Here is a 23,519-nt window from a genome sequence, read left to right as displayed (position 1 = left end):
AACCTCCAGAATATTTTGCCACCTTCTTGATATTTATTTTCTATGTTCTTGCCAAAGTCCTCCCATGACTTTTGTTTAGCTAGTTTTACACAGTTTAGATTTCTTACATTAGTCTCTGTATTCTATAAGAGCACAAGCTGACTTATTTGCCAGGAAGTTTTGATGTGCTTTCTTCTTTTCTTTCGCTGCCTCTTTAACTTCCTGTGTCCACCATGGAGTTCTGATTTTTCTATCCTTGCAGACAACTTCACCATATGCCTCTCTGGCTGAATCAATCAATGTTTTCTTCAGAGTTTGCCACTGAATCTCCAAGGTTTGATTCCTGTTCTCAAACTCTTTCATTTTTTCTTCAATAATCTTTGTGTATTTTAGTCTACAGTTCACATCTGCGAGCTGCTCAACTTTTATTCGCTTTAAAACTTTCTTACATGTCATTCTTTTCAATATGAAATTCATTTTTATTCTGCTCATGAGTAAATAGTGATCACTTCCAATTTCAAATTCTCTGTACACTCTGGTGTCCTGCACCAGGGAGAAAACATCACTATCAACAATAACATAGTCAATGAGACTTCCTATTCCTTGCCTCTTCTCTCCATGTGAATTTGTGCACATTTTTATGTTGGAACATGGTGTTAGTAATAACCAGTCCATGTCCTCAGGAGAAATCCAACAGGTATTTGCCATTATTATTAGCTTTGCTCTCTTTCTCCAAATTTTCCCAAAATATTTTTGTATGTCTGACAATCACTTCCTACTCTGCTATTTAGATCCCCAACAAGGACCGACTTTTCCTTTTTCATTGTGTCAGTAGCTTTTTCTAAAGCATCAAAAAAATTCCTCCACTTCTACCTTAGTAGAACCTTCTGGGTCCATAGGCACAAATAAGTCTCATTGTCCAGTTGACCTTAAGCACAAATTCCCAAATTGAATTTTTATTTTATTTTTTATTTTATTTTGAAATGTGATCCACACATGAAAGGCCATAAGACCTATAGCACATTAGTGTGATGTGTGGCAAGGGGAATAGAAGAAAGTAAGAATCTGTTTGCATTTTGCTTGAACAGCTTAGGGTTGTAATCTTTGGGAAAGGCAGATTGGGGAAGACCATTCCAAAGGACAGAAGTAGATGGAGTGAAGGAGGAGGCAGTGAAGTTGGTTTGGAGAGCTTCAAGATGGACTGTAAAGGGATATTGGTTAGTGGTGACTCTTGTTTTAATGATTTTGAAGGAGAGTGCAAGAATAATAGTGGCTAATTCAGTAGAGCATTGTCCATGAAAGTATCTGTAGAAGAGGTATAAGGCAGAAACTGAACATCTTTGAGAGGGGGATTAAGTGGGGTATGTGAGAGGGGGATCATTAATCAGTTGGATTGCTCTTCTGGATAGAATCAAGCAATCTTAGAGAGGGGTTTGGTGCTCCACCCCAAATATGGGAGCAATATTCCATGGCTGGGCAGATTTGGGCTTTGTATTGCATTATCAGCTTTGAACGTGTGAAGTAGCGTCTTCTGCAAAAAAGTACAAGTTTATTGTTAGCCTCAGAAACTATAGTTGAAATGTGGTTGTGCGAGATTGGAGGTGTGCAAGTCAGTCTAAGAATGGAAATCTGATCATGCTTCGATATCTCGGTATTATGGAAGGTAAGGGGGAGGGATGCAAGCTTTTTCTTGCAAGGGATCAGACAGGACTGAGTTTCTGTGGCATTGAAACTTACAAGGGATATAGCCAGGAGATCTGAGCTTAGGTCACTGGTCAGGGTAGATCTTGAGGATTCTAATACTTGAGCACTACAAGGTTTGTTGAGTGAAAAGGAGGAATGGAGTATACTGTCATCAGCCAAACTATGGTTAGGATTGGAAGTTTGAGAGAGCAGGTCATTTTATGTGCACGAGGAAGAGTGTGTGTGAAAGAACAGAACACTGGGGTACTCCTGCAAGAAGAGAAATCTAATTGTGTTTGAATATCTCAGTATTTTATTAGAATGACTGGAATGGAACCGTACTAACAATCAATGGAAATCAAAAAACAGGTGTAAAGAGTAGTGAAGATTTGTACAGTAGAGAGAACAAGGAAACTTGGAAGAGCCCTCTTACTGGGAAAATTCTGATTTGGGACCTTCTTCACTTAAGCATGAGGTTGAAAGCAGTTAAACAACTTAACAAGGCCTTACATGCAGATGGAATTCCAGATGAGTTAATTTAAGGCCACGGGATGGAGGGATAAGAATTTTTATAGATTGATTATGATGATATGGGAAACAGGATCAATACATACAATAGAGACAGGAAGAAGTCTGTTTTCATACCACTGCACAAGAAAGGTTGAAGGAGTGCAAGAACCATAGAACTACTAGTTTAATTACTCTTGCAAGCAACAATTTATTAAAAATAATAATTTTAAATAGAGTTTTGGTGGAACAAGTATGGTTAGGAAAAGCAGGAATGCTGGAGATCAGATCCTTTGCCTTAGACACATCATTCAGAATTATATTTGATTCCTTCTTGGTAATGTTTCATAGACTACTTTAACAAAATGTATATGTAAATACATTGTATGTACTTGGATGTATGTATGGAAAGTATGTAAAATCTCACATGATTAATGATATATCATGTTCGTTTTACAAGTTTTGTCTAAAGAGAAATATATAGAATTGTCATTTGTTTGTAAAACTTCTAAAGTTCCTCTGTATGTAATAATTTTATTACGAAACTTCTTGAGCAACGTGCATGCGTACTATGCAGCATCTGAGGCCTATATAAGCTCCTGTGAGCTTATAGGCCTATATAGCTTATATAGTTCTTGGAGTTCTTAGCCTTCTCTTTCTTAGGTCCACGACCATGTGAGGTCAACTGTCTGTTACCAGAGTGTTTCGTGTCAAGTCAGAACAAGTCTCCACACAGAAGAAAGCACTTGTCGAACAGCTGAGGCTGCCACATTGCTACAGAAAGAAATCTGGAAGTTAAAGGATTATCGAAGACAGAAGATTGTGGGAAAGAAAAGAACTCTCATATAGTCAGAAAAGATCATACAAACAAAAGAATCAAGGTTCTTCGTGACTTATTTTTCACGGTATTAACAACACCACAAACACTTTTAACAACAAAGATGTTTTATTAACGCTTATATTTCGCTGATTTTCAACTCGGCATCATCAGAGCACAACACATATGTAAACGTGACAGTGAGTGAGTGAAACAATATAATTGCAAAAGACAAAAGATTAGTCACCTGCCTTTCAGATGGTTCACTATCTTTTTCTATTTACAGAAAGCCTACACACACAGGAAGATACCTACATAAACAATCACATCATCATCCAGTCCAACAGTACAGCATTTTAAAAACACTTACACACAGAGCCAGAGCCATTTGTTCTAACAATACAGCTCTGACCACTGAACTTCAATACCTGAGCCATACGTTCTTAGCCAATGGCTACAATCCCTACAAAATAGATAAAATACTACATAGGCCCATTACTCTGCCCTCCCCTAATACGCAAGAATACAACATAACCATTTCTATTCCCTATATCAGAGGTACAGCGGAAAAGATAGCCTAAGTATTGTTGAAACATGACCTTCGCACTACATTAAAACCTCATGTCAAGCTGGCATCTCTGATCCGCTCGCCTAAGGATAAACTTCACCCTTTAGCACACCCAGGAGTGTGTGAAGTTCCGTGTGACTGTGATTTGGCCTATTATGGGCAAACAGGAAGATCAGTGAACATCCGCCTGGAAGAACATGAAAGATACATTCGCTACTATTACTATGGCAAGTCGGGACTGGCAGACCACGCTTTGGACACTCCTTCACACAGGATTAGATGGAGGAAAACGAATGTGCTATTTAGGAGTTGTTATAGATCTGAAAGATTAATTTTTGAGTCAGCAATGGCTTTGAAGAATTCTCCCAACCTTAACAAATATGGTTGCATTAATTTGTCAAAAATTTGGGAGACGGTTATCCTAAGAAAAACTCCTGGATAACTACTTTTTTTTTCTCTCGTTAGAGGGCGCCAAAATATAGGACTTCAGATCTTTTGTCTTTTGCAATTATATTGTTTCACTCACTCACTGTTGTGTTTACATGTGTGTTTTGCTCTGATGATGCTGAGTTGAAAATCAGTGGAATATAAGCGTTAATAAAACATTTTTGTTGTTAAAAGTGGTGTTGTTAATACCGTGAAAAATAAGTCATGAATAACCATCAACACCTAAGCTTATCTGTTAGATTGAATATTCTGCACAGAGAAGATATTGTTTACAAAGCACGACGGTTCAGTAAGTTGAAACTGAAATTGTCCAGAAAATTGAACAGGTTAGCCTTCCTTAAACGATGCTGCGACAATGATATAATTCCATCTTTTCTGAAATTCAAGGAAAAGTTGCAATCGGCAAAGGCACATCGTATTTATCGACGGGCGAGTTTAGCACTTCTTTGAGAACAAATCGCCGCTACTCGCATACAGCTTAGTAAGCTAAACAGCTCTATCACAGCTGTCCAACAAGAACTAATAAACGTGTTAAATCCTGAAATATGGACTGTCCTACAACACATCTCCGAAGTTGCAGCAAAAAAAAAAAAAAAAAAAAAAAAAAAAAATTCACAAAAGTAAAAAGCAAACACCTAAAGAAATTTGAACTCCTACAACAGCGGCAACATACGAAGTCCCGACCGCAACTTCGACGAGACCACGTGGTCGTAAACCTATCGTCGGAAACGCTCACTGAAGAAGCCAAGAACGCTCTCAGTCTAGGACATAACTTTGCCGTCATGCCCAAACAAATTCCTAAACTAGAAATTATGATGAAAGTAGAATGGGGTATCCACGATCTTCCGCCAGCAATGGCCAACAACGTGCGACTAGATATAGCAACTATTATAAACAAGGCTAAGCCTCCAAAAAGCAATATGCCACGTAAGCAAATGACTGCCCTAAAAAAGTTATATAATAATAAAAATATTATTATTACAAAAGCCGATAAAGGAAATGCAACAGTTATCATGAATAAAGAAGAGTATAACAGAAAAATGCAAGATCTCGTATGTGACAGTTCCACATATCAAATTATACATCGAGACCCTACGATGTCTCAAAAGAAAAAAGTCCGAAAATTACTGAAAATAGTGACAACATCATGGCCCAAAGAAATCATCAGGAAAATAAAACCAATTCATGTTAAACCACCCCGTATTTATGGATTACCCAAACACAACTAATATTCCCCTACGCCCCATAGTTGATAGCATAGATAGTCCCACATATAAACTGGCCCAGCATTTAGCCAAGTCGCTTGTCCCCCTTACTGGCAACTCCTCTACTTTTGTAAAAAAAATTCAATCCATTTCAAAACACTGGTTAAAAATCTAATCCTAAAAGATTCAGACATAATGGTTAGTTTCGATGTCACCTCCTTATTTACCAATGTACCACTTATAGACACTTGATTTAATCAAGTCTAAATTTCCCCCAGATATTTTTGAATTATTTCAAATTACCATGAATGCAGGTTACTTTACATGGGGGGGGATTCTACAGACAGATTAATGGTACTGCTATGGTTATCCTAAGACGGTTATCCTAAGAAAAACTCCTGGATAACTGCTGTTTTTTTTTTTTTTTTTTTTCTCTCTCTCTCTCTCTCGTTAGAGGGCACCAGAAAATAGGACTTTAGATCTTTTGTCTCTTGCAATTATATTGTTTCACTCACTCACTGTCGCGTTTACATGTGTTGTGCTCTGATGATGCTGAGTTGAAAATCAGCGAAATATAAGCGTTAATAAAACATCTTTGTTGTTAAAAGTGTTTGTGTTGTTGTTAATACGTGAAAAATAAGTCATGAATAACCATCAACACCTAAGCTTATTATTATTATTACTACGGGCTACTCCAGGAGTCCTTAGCCTCATCGAGGGAGGCCCTAAACATCATGTTCACACAACTGCTCAACATTCTCACAGTATCTATCATACATTGCCTTGAACTCCCTCACTGTCATAGCACCCACAACAGACTCTGGCAGCTTATTCCACTCATTTACCACTCTAAAAGTAAAGAACCCAGCTCTAACACCCCTGCTAACCACGCTCTTGCCCAGCTTCCATGGGTGTCTCCTAGTTCTCCCACCACCAGTCCTGATCTCAAAAATATCATCTGAATTAATCCCTATAGAATCCTTTTAACAATTTGAATGTCTCAATCATATATCTCCTTTTCTGCCTATCAACTAGTTTCTGCAACCCACAAATCTTGAACCTGTTCTCATATGGTTCACATAGACTTGCTATCATCTTAGTCACTCGCCTCTGGATCCTCTCCACCTCCTCCCCATCAAGCAGGAACCGAGGTGACCAAATCTGGGCACAGTAGTCGAGATGAGGTCTTATCAGGGCTTGGTACAGAGGTACAATAACTTGCTTGTCTCTGCTCGTCAAGGTATTTTTCAACAACCAAGTGAGTTGATGAGCTGATTTAGCTACTTTTGCAATGTGCCCCCTAAACTTCATCTTCCTATCCACCAACAATCCCAAGTCCCTGGCCTCATCAATCTCTTGGAGTACAGTTCCACCATTGTGGTATACTGCTGCTAATCTTTTCACTCCGAAATGCATAACCTTACATTTTGTCACATTAATTTGACATCCATTCTCCTTAGTCCAGAACTCCAATCTAAGTCATCTTGCAAGACTTTGACATCTTCTGCGTTCACTATCGCCCTACCCAACTTTGCATCATCAGCGAACAAATGAACTGTCCCACTTAGACCCTTCCCTATATCGTTAATGAACAGATTAAACAGCAGTGGTCCAAGAACAGAACCCTGTGGCACACCACTAGTCACAGGCCGTCTTTTGGACTCTACTCCTGAATAAACTACTCTTTGATATCTCTCCATCAACCACCAGGCTATCCATCTCACCAACCCTATATCCATTCCCATATGTTGTAGTTTACGGATTAGAATTCCATGTGGTATCCTGTCAAATGCCTTTGCCAGGTCCAGCAGTATCACTGTAAACCCATTTCCCTTATCCAGTTCAACCGTCACCTTGTTATAAAACTTGAGCAAGTTACTGAGGCATGATCTACCCTTCACAAAGCCATGCTGTCCTCTGTGCAGTATCTCATTTTCATCAATCCATTCCTGTATTTTTCCCTTGACTACTTTCTCCAAGACCTTGACAACGATTCCTGATATGCTGATCGGTCGGTAATTTGCAACCATAGTCTTGGATCCTCCTTTATGCAATGAAACTATTTTCCCCTCTTTCCATGCCTTCGGGACTAAGCCAGAGACTCAGATTAAACAACATGGTCAAGGGCACTGATAATTCCTTAGCCGCTTCATGCAAGACCCGTGCTGGTATACCATCCAATCCCACAGATGTATTCACATTAAGGTTCTGTAATAGACTATTCACCTCCACTTCATTCATCACAGTTCCCATATAAACTAATGGTTCCTTCATTTTTTCAACGTCACCACCTGGATGATATACTTTTGCAAAGTGCGCGCTCAGTAACTCCACTATATCGACTGGTTCAATGAACTCTTTACCATCGTCATTCCTTAAAATCATTTTGTCATGTACAGGTTTTTTCTAGCTTGCAGCATATTGAAAGAACTGTTTGGGATTCTCTTTTGCTTGCATAGCTAGTTTCCTTTCATAATCGGCATTTGCTGTTTTTACCACACTCGTTACCCTTCTGGCCTGCACTTTATACCGTTCGTGTGCCTGCAGGTCACCCCTTTCTTTAAATTCCCTCCATAGTTGTTTCTTTTTTTGCAGCTCAAGCTTAATGGTATTATTCATCCATTTAACCCCTACTTGTTTCACTATTCGGACCTTAGGTATACAATCAGCCATAACCTCCTGTAAATGCTCTTTGACCACTTCCCATGCTCTATCGACGTCCTGCCCTTGCAGTTGTACATGCCATGGCACTGATCCAAGCAATCTCCTAAGCTTGTCATACTTGCCAGTGCGGTAATTCCACATATACCCTGTCTTAATCACAAATTGCACACCTTTAGCCACCTCCCAGGTGATCTTATGATCACTCTTATCACAAGACCTTATGATCACTCTCACCAATAGGTGGCAACATGGTCATATTCATTACAGTCAAATTCTCAGATACTATTACCAGGTCAAGCACTCTCACACCCCTAGTATTTTCAATTACATGCTGTTTCAGATAGTTATCTCTTAATAATTGAATAAAATCCATTTCCTTCCTCACATGTGTCCTCTCCTCCTTCCAATCAATGTTACCATAGTTGAAATCCCCCATAATAATTACCCTCCTTCCACTCATTTCATCAATTTGTTTATGCATACCATCTATTCCATCACCTGGTCTATAGCAGCACCCAACTGTATATTTTATTCTGCCAGTGTCGATCTCACACCAAATAGCCTCAAATGAGCTCCTTTCACTATCCTGCAATACTTCAATTCTCCTTGGCTGCAGTTCATCAGCTATCATCAATAACACCCCTCCCCCAATTTTATTCTCTCTGTCCCTCCTAAACATACTATAACCTACACATTCTATTCCACTAACTATATCATCTTCTGTCAGCCATGTTTCACTAATGCCAATAACCTGTGGCCAGGAAGAGCCAATCAAGGCCAAAAATTCTTCCTTCTTGTTCCTAATACTCCTGGCATTAGTATACATGAATTGCAGTGATCCCTTTGTCCCACCCCTATCTTGATGCGTTATTCTAAATGTCCCATTCCCATTTTTTGTCCTTAGTGCTGGATCAGGTACATTATATACATTTTTACACTCGACTGTCTCACTGATGTCTGGATATCCACTTCTCCCCCCCCCCCCCCTCCTTGGTAGTTTTAGTTTCCCTGGTTCTGCACATCCATTTTCACTTCATTCAGCAACACTTTTTCCAGTCTCCGCACACCAAGTCCATTCAAATGCAGGCCACCCATCTTGTATAAGTCCTTTCGCCCATCAAACTCATTCCACACGTCCACGAATTCCACACCCTCCGCATAACCTGCGCATAATGTCATTTGCGATTATGGCCCTCCTAAACTCCTCTCTGTCATACCGCGGTAACAGACTCACCATTCTAACTCTTTTCTTTCGCTACCTTTAACAATACTTTCAAGTCCTCTCTCATAAAAAATTTATCACCTTTCAATTCATTCGTACCCTCCACAATTATTAATTCTTTCACCGTCTGTTTTTGTACTCTAATACTCTCACTTACATCCTTAAATTTCGCACCCGGTAAGTACGATTTAGTTACACTCCCATCTATTACTCCTCTTAATAACGAGTCACCATACAACACTCTTTCCTTCATTTTGGAAACTCTCCCACGCTGTTTATTTACGTTAGCCGAATCACTCTGGAAAGAGTTTTGCAGGTGCTCTAATTGCCGCTGTGCATTTTGTATCACTGCGCGCAGCCTAGCGATCTCACTTCCTACAAATAATTCCTCATTTTTTTTATCATTCAAACCATTTTCTCTTTCTGTATAATTGCTCTCGCTCTTTTTTTAGATCACCGCTCACATTGCCATCTTGTACACCGCAATTCCCTATCGAGCCACTATTTTCACTCACATTCTGGCTTTCTTCAACCATAACTGTCTCACAACCTGACACATACTTCGACTGCTCACTTTGCATACACTTTCTACACATTCTCCCACCACTATCACTTTCAATCCAAACTCCAGCCTCATTCGGGAATGCATACATTCCACACACATCACATTGGACAAATTCTCTCACATTATAGTTTTTGAACAAGGCGTCGTATTTTTGGACGCCATTATCTTACGTCGCATTGGCGCCATATTCAAATCTGTGAAACGTATCGTTAAATACTAAATTAATAAACGGAATTTACACCAAAATCACACAGACACAACAAGCTACCAAATTTAAACAATATTACGTTATGATTTTTAACATATATTCTAATTTCCATTCAAAATTGTACTTAGCTTTCGGGAGCTCCCTGAAAACACGACCGTTCGCCTGGCCCTCTAGCCTATCTGTTATCTTATCTGTTAAAAAGAATCAAGGACTACTGAATTAAAGAAATATATAAAATTTACTACTGGACAGTTCACATTATGTGTCTTTGTTCCACAGTCAGTTGTCATAGCATAAATAAGTTTGTAAGTTGAGTAAGTTTCTAATTTCAGAAAGCATACTGTTGTATGTTGTGAACAAAGTTAGTGTTAATTGACCATATGCTTGACAAGTTTAATGGGTAAGAATGACTAGTAAGAATACAAGAAATTATGTTTAGGTTATAAGATAAAATTATAGAACTAAGCCTAAAATAGTCACTTGTAATTATCTAAGACCTGAAATTTCATTGTATGTGAATTGGAATGTAAATAGTTTTCTTGATTCGATTAAATTAGTTTGTCAACAATACACTGAGACTGGTTTGTCAGTGCACTAATTTGAAAACTACAACCCGGATGTATCTGACTGATAAGGGGCAAAGTATTTATATTCTAAAAGATAAGTTTAGCCACAATTGATATGAAGTAAAGGTCAGGAATAACGGAATAATATCTGCATTATCTTTGTTTATAATTCTTATGAAACTTGCACTCAATGAGTAGTTTAACTGGCACAGTCATAAATCAAATTCGTTAATCTACAGTGTGAGCAAAGAGTAAGAAATCTGAAGTATATAAATAAAAAAACATGACTAAAAGCCACAGGCAGAAAAGATAAGGCAGGCATTAACAAGTAATATCAACACATTATCAGGTCGATAGCTAACTTATGCAGTGAATGAAAAGCCACGCCAAGAACAGGTGTTGGATTAACTGTCGGCTTGAGATAGGCAGTGGAGTTAGTGAAGGATGTCTACTTTCTCTTCACCTGTTTACTATCTATGCTTAGGACATCATTTGTGTAGCTTTGAATGAACTTAACACAGGAATTAGGATAGGTGGCAAGTGCATCAGTAATTTGAAGTGTATTGATGATACAATACTTCTTTGTAATTGCAAAGAACTGAGACATATCCTTGACAATTAATGAGATGAGCAAGATCAGAGTACTTAAACTCTATCAGTTCCAAAATTATGGTTCTCGAAGGAAATATAGACGGGGGAAGCTCATGAGAAATAAGTGTAACTTAATAGAGAGGAAGACTGCAAATTCCTGTACTTAGGATTCATCATTAATGTGTAGAATTGCTTTTCAGAAGATGAATTGAAATGGCTAAAACAGCAGAACAATCCTTCCAGATTTTAGACAAATCTGTCTCCATAAAATAAAGCTGAGGATTCTGGATGTGTTCTTTTTTCAGTAGCAACTTATGATTGTAAAACATGGAACCTAAAGAAGCCTTATAAGAAAGGGATTGCTGCTTTTGAGATCTTATGTTACATGAGACTGAAGATCTCGTACTGAAAGGTGGACAAATGAATGGATGTTAAAAAGAATTGGTATCCTTTAGGGTACTAACAAAAAAAAGCTGAAATACTTTTAGATACATTGAAGGAATGGAAGGACCTCTCAAAACAGTACCAGAAGGTAAAGTTCCTGGAAAAAGAAGAACAGGTAGATCTTCAATGAGATGGATGGATGGTGTATGGAGTGACTGGTCTTCACAGTTGAAGCCTCCAGAAAAGCATATAATAGGACACCTGATGTGGCACATCATTGAGGTGTGGAGTGACTTGGCATTTGATATCCATTGAACTTGTGGATTGGTGAACATCCTCAGATGGGAGAGTTACACAACCAAAACAACACTAATTCATGATGAATGTTGGCTGTGCTTTTTTGCAGCTGTTGAAATGCTCTACCAAGAGGTCTGAAAGTGAGAGCTCTTTTTAAGATAATCCAGAAATGTTTTTCTCCAAACATGGAAATTTCCAAGCCACTTTATGCCTCATTTTCAGGGTAATGGTCTTTGATTAACCACTGCAATTCACAAACATCTATGCTCATAGCAGGACACCAACACTCCAATACCTGCTGGTGTTAGAGAGAAGGTATGCTATCCACTCTGCAAACCAGGCCATTTCTTAAAGTAGCAAAATGTCAGCCATAGGGATAATATATGAGAGCAGTGAAATCATCTCGTGACTATTCTGAAAATTGGAATAATTTAACTGCTGTTTGATAGTCTCTTCCTCAGTTTTTGTTGGTTCACATGTATGTTTAAGTTACTTTTTTTAATAAGGCTAAGATCCTTTCTGTCTAGAGCCAGTGTTCTTGCTTCTTAACCAGCTTGACCATCCAGCTTCATTTCTCCTTCTCCATAATCCTTCCCAGCTGAGATAGTCGCTGTCTAGTGTCTTGCAGAGTATTTTGTTCCTTTCATCAATTATGGTTTGTTCAGGATTCTTTGTTTCCATAATCATTTAGTTTTTATTGTAAAGGGGATTAGTCCTTTGCCAAACCCTCTTCCTTTCTCATCCAGGCTTTGGACTGGCTATGGCAGAGTTGCCCTGTGGTTTAGGGGAAAAGAAACTGGCCAATCTGTCCAAATTCTGCAATTTTCTGTCATTTTGCCTGTAAAGTTTTGTTGGTCATAAATATATGCTTAAGTTAATTATTTAGAAAAATTAGACAATTTAAATTTATGTGAAATAAATTTATTAATTGTAAAATTTTCACCTGTGTATTGTAGACATCCTACATTGATAATGAAACACAGTATAATTACATTTAAAGAATAATTTTCAAAAAGTGCCACTATAGCATTAATAGGATAACACAAGATCAGTAAAATTCCTAATTATATAAAAATAGATAAATAAAACTATAATATAACTGGGAATTTGCATAAAAATATTTCCCATAAAGGCGATAATCAAAGTTTGAGTATGTCTCGCAACTCTAAGGAATCTATTTCAATGGTAAAAACGTAGTTCTTTCAAAAAACCCTAGTCAAGATGGCATGTTCTGCTAGGCCAGACTGTTCTGGTTCATGGTACTGGATGTTCTTCCCGACAGATCTGCCAGACTCTTCAGAGTAAGACAAACCACATGAGCATGGGATCAGATGGAAGACACCTGAAGGTTGAGTGGAGAAAGCTTGTGTTATTTTCAATGTACTGAGGAATGCCTGCAGTATGTAGACAAAAAGTTTACAGTTAGTAAATTTGTTTCATGTAAGTTTGTGTTTAATTATGTTTTCTCATCAGGTGGTCGGACAGCTGAGGATATAATACGGTGGCTTAGGAAGAAAACTGGTCCACCTGCCCAAATTCTGGTATCTCCTGAAGAGGTAAAGAATTTAAAAGAAAACAATGATGTTGTCATTATTGGTTTGTTCAAGGATCACAACAGTGAAGATGCTAAAGAATTCTTGGAAGTTGCCTCAGAAATGGATGATTATATTTTTGGTATTAGTTCTGATGATACTATTTACAAAGAACTGGAAAATGAAAAAGATGGAGTTATTCTTTTAAAAAAGGTGAATATTGTAATTATATAATATATAATTATAAAAACTTTTTTTTATGAAATAAAAATTTATAGGAAAATATATGCAATACTTTGGTTTGAGATAATGTTAGTAATTACTAATTCCCTTGGAGTAGATTTGTGAAATTTAATTTACAAAACACAAATATATACGCATTGAAAGCATTTTATTGCCACTATAAAATGTCAAATGTTATACTATCTGCACAGTAACTTGATTTTCTATGGATAGGACAAATTCACTGTCTTTATGAATTGAACAGCTAAGCATGCATTTGTCTTAACTACCTGCCATACACATTCACTGTGAAGGAATCCAAATCATTGGCTTCAGCTGAGCATTCACATGTATAACTGCTTGGAAAGTCAGCAGAAGCCCCCCCCCCCCCCAAGGACAATGTTCATTGTGCCATATAACAATCAAGTGTTTGTAGTGCATACATTGGAGGAATATGATGTTCCCAAGTCAGGGCAACTGAGTTCAGGTGAAATTGCTGCAAGAAGGGAACTGATTGGAGTTTGAAAGAGGCATTGTGATGGATACCATGTTGTAGGCTTGTCTGTTGACAAAATGAACCATCCCAAAGGTCAACAATCAGTGATACCATACTGAGTTGGAAACACAGGGATCAGGACCTCATTACATGTCTACAGAAAGAATGGTCCAAAATTCCCATTGATCACTATCATACACTTGTGGAAAGTATGTCCCATAGTGTTGCTGCAGTCATCGCAGCAAAAAGTGGTTCTACATCTTAAGGCAGGTGCCATGGCTATTTGATCTTCACACTGTGTCTTTTGACTTCATTCAAAGCAGTGTATATATGTATGTATTATATACTCATTTTTCTGCATTTATAGTTTAAAAAAAAAAAAAAAAATGGTTAAATGCTGAATCATCCCATATTTAAAAATTACAGAATGATTCAGAGCTTTTAATACTAAAAGCTTTCTGGAATTTCATTTCTTCCCTTGATATGCCTCCAATATACAATTGAACTCCTGTGGAGTCATCAGTCATTGATATCAGCAGCACCCTTTCATTGGAAAAATTGGATTCAAATCCTGTCTGACATTTGAAAGTGAATTAACTGGTCTCATATGAAAGATTGTCTTGTCTTGACAAACAGGTACTCTCCAGAAGAACATGCTCTACTGGTCTCATATTCTCAGTTACCCTGTCATAATTTCAAGGAACCATTTCTCTTTGAATCTCTTTCTTAGTTATTGGTCTAGAAGAGGCCTATGACTGTATTATCTTACTGTCAAGCTACTGGAGACAGATTATTAATGAAGGTGTCAGAATAACTACAGTGTATTAACATAAGCCCTAACATACTTCTCATGATTTCAGAAATTTAGTCAAACAGTGCAGTTTTTTTGGTTAGGCGACTGAGCAGTAAATTATGACATCTGCACCATTTCTTTCATCCCTTAAATTGCTCATGAAATTAGTTTGAGCACTTCTTAGTATCCCATTACTTCCTCCAGTGGATCAGTGCCAGCCTGATCCACTGTTTGTGGATCAGGTTGGCTGATCAACGGTTGGCTGAGTGGTTAACATACCTGCTCTTCAACCAACAGATAGTGGATTCGAATCATGCTGCAGGCATGGATGTTCGTGATTGTCTTACCTTGTCTACTGGTATAACCTTTTGATATAGTGCAGTATGACCTTTGCTGTCCTTATGCCATTAAAACCAGAAATTGTTGTGATCACTGGTGGATCGGTGACTGGGATTGTGGAAGGGGAGGGGGTTGATTCTGTATGACATCAGCATCTGAAATATTTCCATATTGTTGTGGTTTGGGACACTTAAAACAGGATATTTTTATATATCAGCCCTGCACATAAGGTCTGAAGATCTATAACATGAGTGCCATGCAAGAGCAAATGGTTCAGAAGAACAGAATCCTAGTGTCTTTATTGAAGAGTTGAGTAGTTGTATTGATTGGAGAATACTTCCAAAGAACAAAGGAAGATGGAATGAAAAGTAGGTTTGGAGCTGAACCATGTATAGATATTGACTTACTGCCTGTGCTCATACAGGAGAAGAGAACTGGGGCAATGGTGGCAGCTAGAATGAATGGTTTTTCTGGATATAGTCAGCATTGTGGAAGAGATTCAGTGCACTACTCCATATGTAAGCAAAGTGCTGAGAGTTAAGGAGAAGAGAAGTGTGTGTGGGAGAGGTGTATATATATATTTTTTACTTTCCGCTTCTCACACTTAGAGTAGTTAACTCTTAATTTCAAAATAAAAACGAAAACACAAACTAAACTCAATCTAACTTGCACAGATTCATATCCCAGGATATCTCATGTAAGTTAGCCTCTTAATCTATTGACTCGTTTCATATCAACTTCTTAACTATGTAGGTGCCAGTGTATTCATCAGATCACAACAGAATTTTCAGAATTTGTAGTGGTAAATATGAGGTACATTACTAGAATGTGCCAAGAAATGTAACTCAAGTGGCAGAAGGAAATTGTTTAGAATCAAAGTGTACACCTTGGATGTTCTGTATGTGGTGTATGTTTGTTTCTATCCTGTTTTTTAGTAATGTTTCTGAGTGAGACTAAATCAGTGTTACTATTTTTTTCATGAATGTTGTTAGAGAAGCTTACAACTATCTGCAACCAGAGTATTTTAATAAGGCGATACACCTTTTTACTACTTGTATATGGAAAATGTCTTTTGCATTAATTCAGCCTTATCTTCCTGGATTTGGCTCCCACTGAGCTGCAAATGTAGACCAGTCTGGTCAGTGATCTATTCAGTAATACATAATAATATGCATGTCCAAAAAGTGCTTTGCATTATGGAATACTAAAGCAATTGATGTGAAGTCAACCTCTATGTACAAATAGCCTAGTTGTGAAGATACTTGATGCACTACTTTGTTTCCTTCACATGCATAATGGATTAAATAAGAATATAATGCAGCTATGAAAGTTAAGGGGAGAGGAAACCTGAATTGCGAGAACTCAACATGTTTATACAGAGTACCCATTCTCCTTGCTGTAATGTCTTTGTTAAGAATTTCTCTGTCGACTTCTAGGCATGGTGTGGCAGAACAGGTGGGAGTAGGATTAATGTGCCAGCTAATTCAGGAAGCTTCTCAATGCATTACATTTGGTCCTATTTAATTTGTAATATTTGATCTGCATGTGGAATAACTTTTACATTGCAGCATAATGGTATTTTGCTGCAGTGTAAAAGTCATCTACCTCCTAGAGCTTTATTGTTTCATCAAAGTAGGGAAGGTACACATTAAATATTGTATTAACATTAAATGACTTGAGTACCAATTAAGTGTATGAACATCACTCTTTTCAAGACTGGCTCATTGGGCTAAAATCTGCTCTTCCGTGGCATGCTGACACTACAAGCCAGTAATAGAAACACTGTTATAGCTTCCATCTACTAGATGAGTGTTTATGATGAGTAGAGTACACACACATGCACAGTGAAATTTTATTTCTGGAGTTAAAATATCAATTTTTATTTAAAAATACTTTATTTCACTTCAGTAATCAAAAAAAAAAAAAAAAAAAAAAAAAAAAATTGTTTGAAACAGTGTTTAGCAGTCAATTATTCAAGGAAAGGACTGCTTACCATCAAAGATGGGCTTCATTGCGAGAATCCTTTTAAGCAGACTTAAGTTGAAGATATACATATAAAAAAAACACAGGTTACAAATTTAATGGAATGAAACAGCACTCAGATAGGATTAAAATAGTATTTAATTCTTACAGTATTTTGTCTGATACAGACATTGTCAGGGAGTACAATGAGACTAGTAATACATACACACCTGCTTGAGCACGTACACACAAAGATAAAACAAAGTGAAGCACATAGGCGAAGGACTATTCACATAATCAATTTTGAATTTACCTCTTCATACACTTGAATTTCTTCAGAAGAGGTGGCAGTGAACTCAATGTTGCATACACCAGGTTGATAGCTTTTAGCAAAATTGGCACTCATTTGTTTAACAACCACTTCTGCTTTTGTCACTCTCGCACCATTTGCATTCAGAAGAGTTATGCTTTCATATTCATTCTTTCTTTTACTTGCAGCACATAGAATTCTTGTGAATTCTCTTTAGCTTGCAGAGCCAATTTTTTTTCATACTACTCTTAGCTTTACTTGTAATAATTGACTCTTCTGGCTTTCTGCTGCTTATAATTTTCATAACGGACGTTATCCTTATGCAGACAGTATTCCTTCCACATCATATGTTTTTTTCAAATCTCTTGCTTATTATCCACTTTACTCATACCCTATTTATTCTTTGAACTCTTGGGAGATATTCTGATATTGCATTATTTAAGTATTTTTTAAACTTCCCAAGCACTGTCAGTATTCTTCACATCCAGCAACTGATACCATTCCTCCTGAACTCAGCATACTCCTTAGTTGGTCATAATTTCCTGCTTTGTAATTTAGCATATAACCTTTTTTGAATGGAACATCCATAAACTTAGTCACTTCCCAAGTGAGTTATGCATGATCACTGTCACCAACCGGAGACAGAATAGTTATGTCCTTAACTGAAACACTCTCTGATGATATAATCAGATCTATCTCTTTGACCTAGAGTTCCTTCTGTCACATGCTGCTTAGGAATTTGTTTTGCAACAGCTCAATAAATTCAGTTTCATTCTTATGAGATTTTACTGTTACCCAATCAGTATTTGGATAATCAAAATCTCCCATTATGATTACTCTTTTCACACCCTCTCTATTTGGTGATGTATTTCTTCACCACTAGCAACCGATCCACCAAGTTTGTAACAACATCCCACTGTTTCTACCTCGCACCAGATACCTTCAAATTCACTGCCACATGAAATACTGTTTTTAGTATTACAGTTACAGTTCTGGACACCAACTAGATTCAAGTCATACAATATCGTTAGCAACATGCCTCTCCTCTCCTATCCTGTTTATCCTTCCTAAAAAATACTGTACCCTTGACATTCAGTACCAGTTAGTATGTCTGATTTTGATAGCTAAATTTCACTAATGCCTACAATCTGAGGTCTCAATATATTGATCTCAGATTCTAGGCATTAGCGAAACTTAGCTAGTGAAGTGGGAACTTGAGTGGACGAACACAATGTCAAAATCGTTCTGCTCGTAATTATTTCTATGATAATGCCCATTCCTGTCATTAGCACAATTATATAACATTGTCACTCTTATTCATGTTCTCATCATTTATCCCATTATAATTTAGTTTCCCTGACACTATGCTAGGTTTCATACCAGTTCTTAGCCATTGGCTAAGAAAGTGATTCAAGTGAGTGAGTTCAGTAGTCAGAGCATTGTCATTTGAACGAATAGTTATAGGTCTGTTAATTAGTGTTTTTAGGATACCATACTGTTGAGTTGGAGGATGGCATGAATGTTTGTGCAGATATCTCTTTTTATATGTGAATTTTCTATAAACGGATAAAGATAAACCATTTGGAAGCTGTGTGATTAGTGTATCCAGAAAGGTCAGTCATTTGTTAACTTTCTGTTCCATTGTCAAGTGGATTTTAGAGTGTTAGCTATTTAAATCCACTAAAAATGTATCCAATATGTCTGAACCATATGGCCAGATAGCAAACACATCAACATAGTGTAGCCAAACCACTGGTTTTGAGAGTGGCTATATTCATAGCTAGCTTTTCTAAGTGTTCTATGTAGAAATTAGCTAAAGGGGAGAAAGTGGGGGGAGCTCATTGCTGGTCCCATTTGGCTGTTTGTATATCGTCCCTGTCCATGATACCTGTCTGAACTGACATGCATTATATAGCAGCTTTTCTGGCAACCTGTTCTATAAATGTACTTGCCAATAAACTTAATTTCTTTGTTCCTGATGCTCTTTGCATTTCTTTATATACAATATGGCACAGAAAAAAAAAAATCCAGTACTGAATAAGTACAGTGACATGTTATGGAGTAAACAGGTTTATTAAAGAAATATGTTTACACATAATGTTGCATATATCCACAAACTATCAGTATGACATAGGCTTACTTCCATGGTATGCTTGAAAATATATATTTCAAAAGCTGTTGATGATCATCATTAGCTGTTCTGAGGAGGAAATTAAAGAAGCATAGCCTACATTCCTGACTGTATTTTGTTGGCCTGTTCTTCATGAATGGGCAAGGTCTTCTTGGTTGCTCAATGTGGGTTTGTTCAGTTTGTCTGTAGCATATTCAGTGTATTATTGAATGTGACACCTGAGAAATATTGCTTCAGGAGCAGTATAAATACATAAATATGATATTTATGGACTGCATGTAGCTAGTTATGTAGGACTAATTAATTGATAGAGGTATGGTGGAAAATAAAAGCAAATTGCATATTTTGTAATAGAATCTTCAGAATTTAGTGACTGGTTTGCCAGATGGTTCTTGATGGTTCTAAAGTTTAGAGCTGCTGCTTCTTATAGGGTGAAACAATCTTATTCTAAAATATATTTATTTCCTGGAGCATTGATTTCATTTGAAGCATTCATAATTGAGCCTACATAAAATCCTGCAGGCTTCAATGTTTGTAGGGTGGTGAACTTTGTATGGGAAAAGAATTGGCAAACTTGTATGCCTGTACATACCCATCAACAGGTCATATATTAATTGTCAGGTATGGTTCACATGTGATTTCAGTTGCAGTGTGGTAATAACACACTGTACATATTAAAACACTAATATGTTTAAAAAGGTAGAATGCCAGGCCTCAAATGTTTTTTGAATTCCTGGTAGAGCTTGCCTAGTCAATCTTTTTCCAGTCCTGGTGGCTACCCTTGTTGTGTAGGACAGATGTTATACATATGTCGAATAAAATTGCTCCAGGAATGGACAAGTTTTATGATACTATTTCATTATGGAAACAAAAGTGATGTAGCTCTCAACTAAACTGAAGTTTATGTAGTTCAGTAGGAATTTCTCTATCAAAAAAAAAACAGCAGCAGTAACCTCACAATCATCCAACAGAACCAGTTATTAAAATTCTGAATATTCAAAAAAGCCAGCAAAATAAATGATTGAAATTCAGAATTTATAGAAACATATGCACTTCCAGTAATACCATCCATACCTTCACCAAATCATAAAATACAAAATGCCATGGTCTGCTGTGAATCAAACCGAACTCCTTTTTATGACAAAGCTTATTTAATGTATAACACCAGAAGTTCAGGATACCACTGAGAACATTAGCTTATTGTGAAGGTGTTACATCAAAAGTCAATGAATTAATTGCAAGCAGCTGCATTATTTGAACTGTAAGATGGTGAACTAGACTCAACTAATCATGTAGTTGAATAGTGTGAATTAGTTTTTGTATGTTAGTGATATTTTATGGGAGAAGAGTTCAGAATTGATACAATACTAATTATTAGAGCAAAGGATATTTGATAGATAAAAGATTTCATAATGAGTAATTGTAAACTATCTTGACAAACTTCTAAATCTCATAAATTACCATCTATCTGAATAACTAGAGATATTGATATCCTGATTATTATTTTTTTTTAAATTCTTGTTTCAGTTTGACGAAGGCAAGAACATTTTTGAAGGAAAATTGACAAATGAAAATTTGAAAAAATTTGTGAAAATGAACAGCCTTCCTTTAGTAATTGAGTTCAGTCATGATGTAAGTATTTATTTTAATGTTTAAATTGATGTTCATTGTTTCATTGTGATTATTAGATACTTGTTAGTTTAACATGTATACCAGCTTACAGAATTCACTTATATTAAGGTCCTAGATTCAAACCAGGCATTGTTGTAAATATTTAACTTGTTTAATAGATTTTGATAATATATAAATCACTATTTTAAAAACTCTGGATTTGAAAACTATTTTAAAAAATTATCAGTGTTTTATTTAAATAATGATAATATGGGCAACACTGAATAATAGTGATATTCATGGATCGACAGATTGAACAAAATGCTTTTTATAGCTTTAAGAAATTGCAGAAGCATACGGTAATGAAAAGGCCAACCTAATAAACAGAAATTAATATTAAATTATATTTTCCAAAAAGTTTTTTTTTACTGTTTTTCCTATTATTTGACTTTTCCTTCTGGAAGAAACTTTAACACAAAGCAGCCATTCTCCAAACAATGCAGTACACTAATTTTTATGGAACTCTTGTTGTCTTCTCATTGGGCCATATCATTAAAAAATGGGAGGGTTCTTGAACAGTACTTTTTTTTTTTGTAGTGGATAGGATTTTGCAGAATTTGTCAAGCATTGGTAAGATTAATAGTAGATTTAAAAAATTCTATTCCAGTATGTCACAATTCAGATCTCTTTCAAAAATAAAATGTTATGGCTCTAGTAATGTTGGTGTATGAAGAAGACAGTTTTATGGCATACGTAACCTATTCTCTAAGTGTTACTCTTACCCTAACAAGTTTTAAAAGCTTGAGTTGACAATCTTGCATTGAAATTAAATGTATATGGTACATTAAAACCATAAATATATTGGCTCTTAGTAGTACCATTTTTTTTCCATTACAAATCATTTTGAAAGTTTATTTTTCACTTGGTCAGAATATAATAAATTTAGTTTAATCCTTTACCAAGTGTGTGCCTTTTATTGAGGTCTCTTCAGTGGGAGCCAGGCCCAAGTGGAGATACCAAGGCAGAAGCATTAGCAAGGTCATCTCCTCCTATAGGACTGCCAAACGGTGTGCCACCTTTTTATTAAATTACTCTGGATTTAGAGAAAGATGTTAAAAGTTTATTTTTTACTTGGTTAGACTATAATAAATTTAGTTCAATCCTTTATCCAAGTATGTGCAAACAAAGTTTGCACCTGAAAGTATCTTCAGGACTGGGGTAAAGTGGTACAACACCGGGCGACTCCTTGCAAAGGTGGAGCAAGCTGCCAACACTCCTATCTCAGTATCTCCCATAATGCAAAACACATCTCCTTGCAGATATGTATAATGTTACGCATTAAGGTAAGGGCCACTACCCAGATTAGTTTCGACCTTTATTGAGGTCTCTTCAATGGGAGCCAGGTCCAAGTGGAGATACCAAGGCAAAAGCATTAGCAAGGTCATCTCCTCCTATAGGAGCTGCCAAACGGTGTGCCACCTTTTTATTAAATTACTCTGGATTTAGAGAAAGATGTTGAAAGTTTATTTTTCACTTGGTCAGAATATAATAAATTTAGTTTAATCCTTTATCCAACTGTGTGCAAACAAAGTTTGTGCCTGACAGTATCTTCAGGACTGAGTGATATTTATTAGTTAACATAAAGTTGTTTACTCAATGAAAACTAAAGCACTTTTTTAATTAAAAAAAAAATCAGCTAACGCCTTTTTGTTTCCGTATAGGATGTAGGTGAGACGTTTCGTTTAGCCCTATGTAACTTTTTCTTTAATTAAACAGAATTTTATTCTAAAAGTAGGTTAGTAACAAGGAAGAAAATCATCACTCGTTTTTCGGTGATAAAAATAAGGAAAATACAGGTAACCCTCGTATAACGTGGGTATTAAGTTCCATAGAAATGCCGCATTATATAAATAACATTATGTGAGACTTAGATAACATAGAAAAAGTAGGGTTAGGTTCCGAAATCTTTTTTTTTTTAAATTATATAAACAACAATGACATATCCAATAAAAACAACATTTTTATTTAATTCAGGTAATTCATGTAAGTTAAGAAAACACAAACTATGAGACAAATACATAGTATAAAATTATAAAAATTACAAATTGCACATAATGCAGAAATGTTTTAGACACAATAAAATAAAACATATTTTAATCGTCATTACTGTCTTCAGAAATAACATTTCATAGATGTTCTTTATTTACGAGTGGCTGGACGTTGTCAACACTTGAAATCTCTTGGACATCATTTGTATAATTCTCATTGCATACTTCAGTTGGTTTAGTTATCAAGAAGTCAGTAATAAGACCTTGCTTACTACTATGCTGCAATTTTTTATTACGTTCATAATATGGCGCTAAACAAATATTCAATTGTCTCGTGAATTTTCCAGAGTGCTCCATTGAGGGATCATTATC

General features: G+C 36.4%; 1 protein-coding gene across 1 annotated transcript in view; it reads left to right on the top strand.

Moving 5' to 3' along the window:
* Positions 1 to 23,519, top strand: part of Pdi (protein disulfide isomerase) — a 145,552-nt gene that overhangs the window by 60,160 nt on the left and 61,873 nt on the right. Inside the window, exons 3-4 of the mRNA XM_090397372.1 lie at positions 13,177 to 13,448; positions 21,016 to 21,120. Of these exons, the coding sequence (XP_090253498.1) occupies positions 13,177 to 13,448; positions 21,016 to 21,120 (377 nt within the window). The remainder of the gene's footprint in view (positions 1 to 13,176; positions 13,449 to 21,015; positions 21,121 to 23,519) is intronic.

This window comes from Typopeltis vanoorti, chromosome 9 (assembly GCF_054136105.1).
Source record: "Typopeltis vanoorti isolate ZY-2024b chromosome 9, IOZ_Tvanoo_1.0, whole genome shotgun sequence".
Lineage (NCBI taxonomy): Eukaryota > Metazoa > Arthropoda > Arachnida > Uropygi > Thelyphonidae > Typopeltis > Typopeltis vanoorti.
Note: the sequence above shows the minus strand (reverse complement) of the source record. Positions and strands in the feature narration are given on the sequence as shown.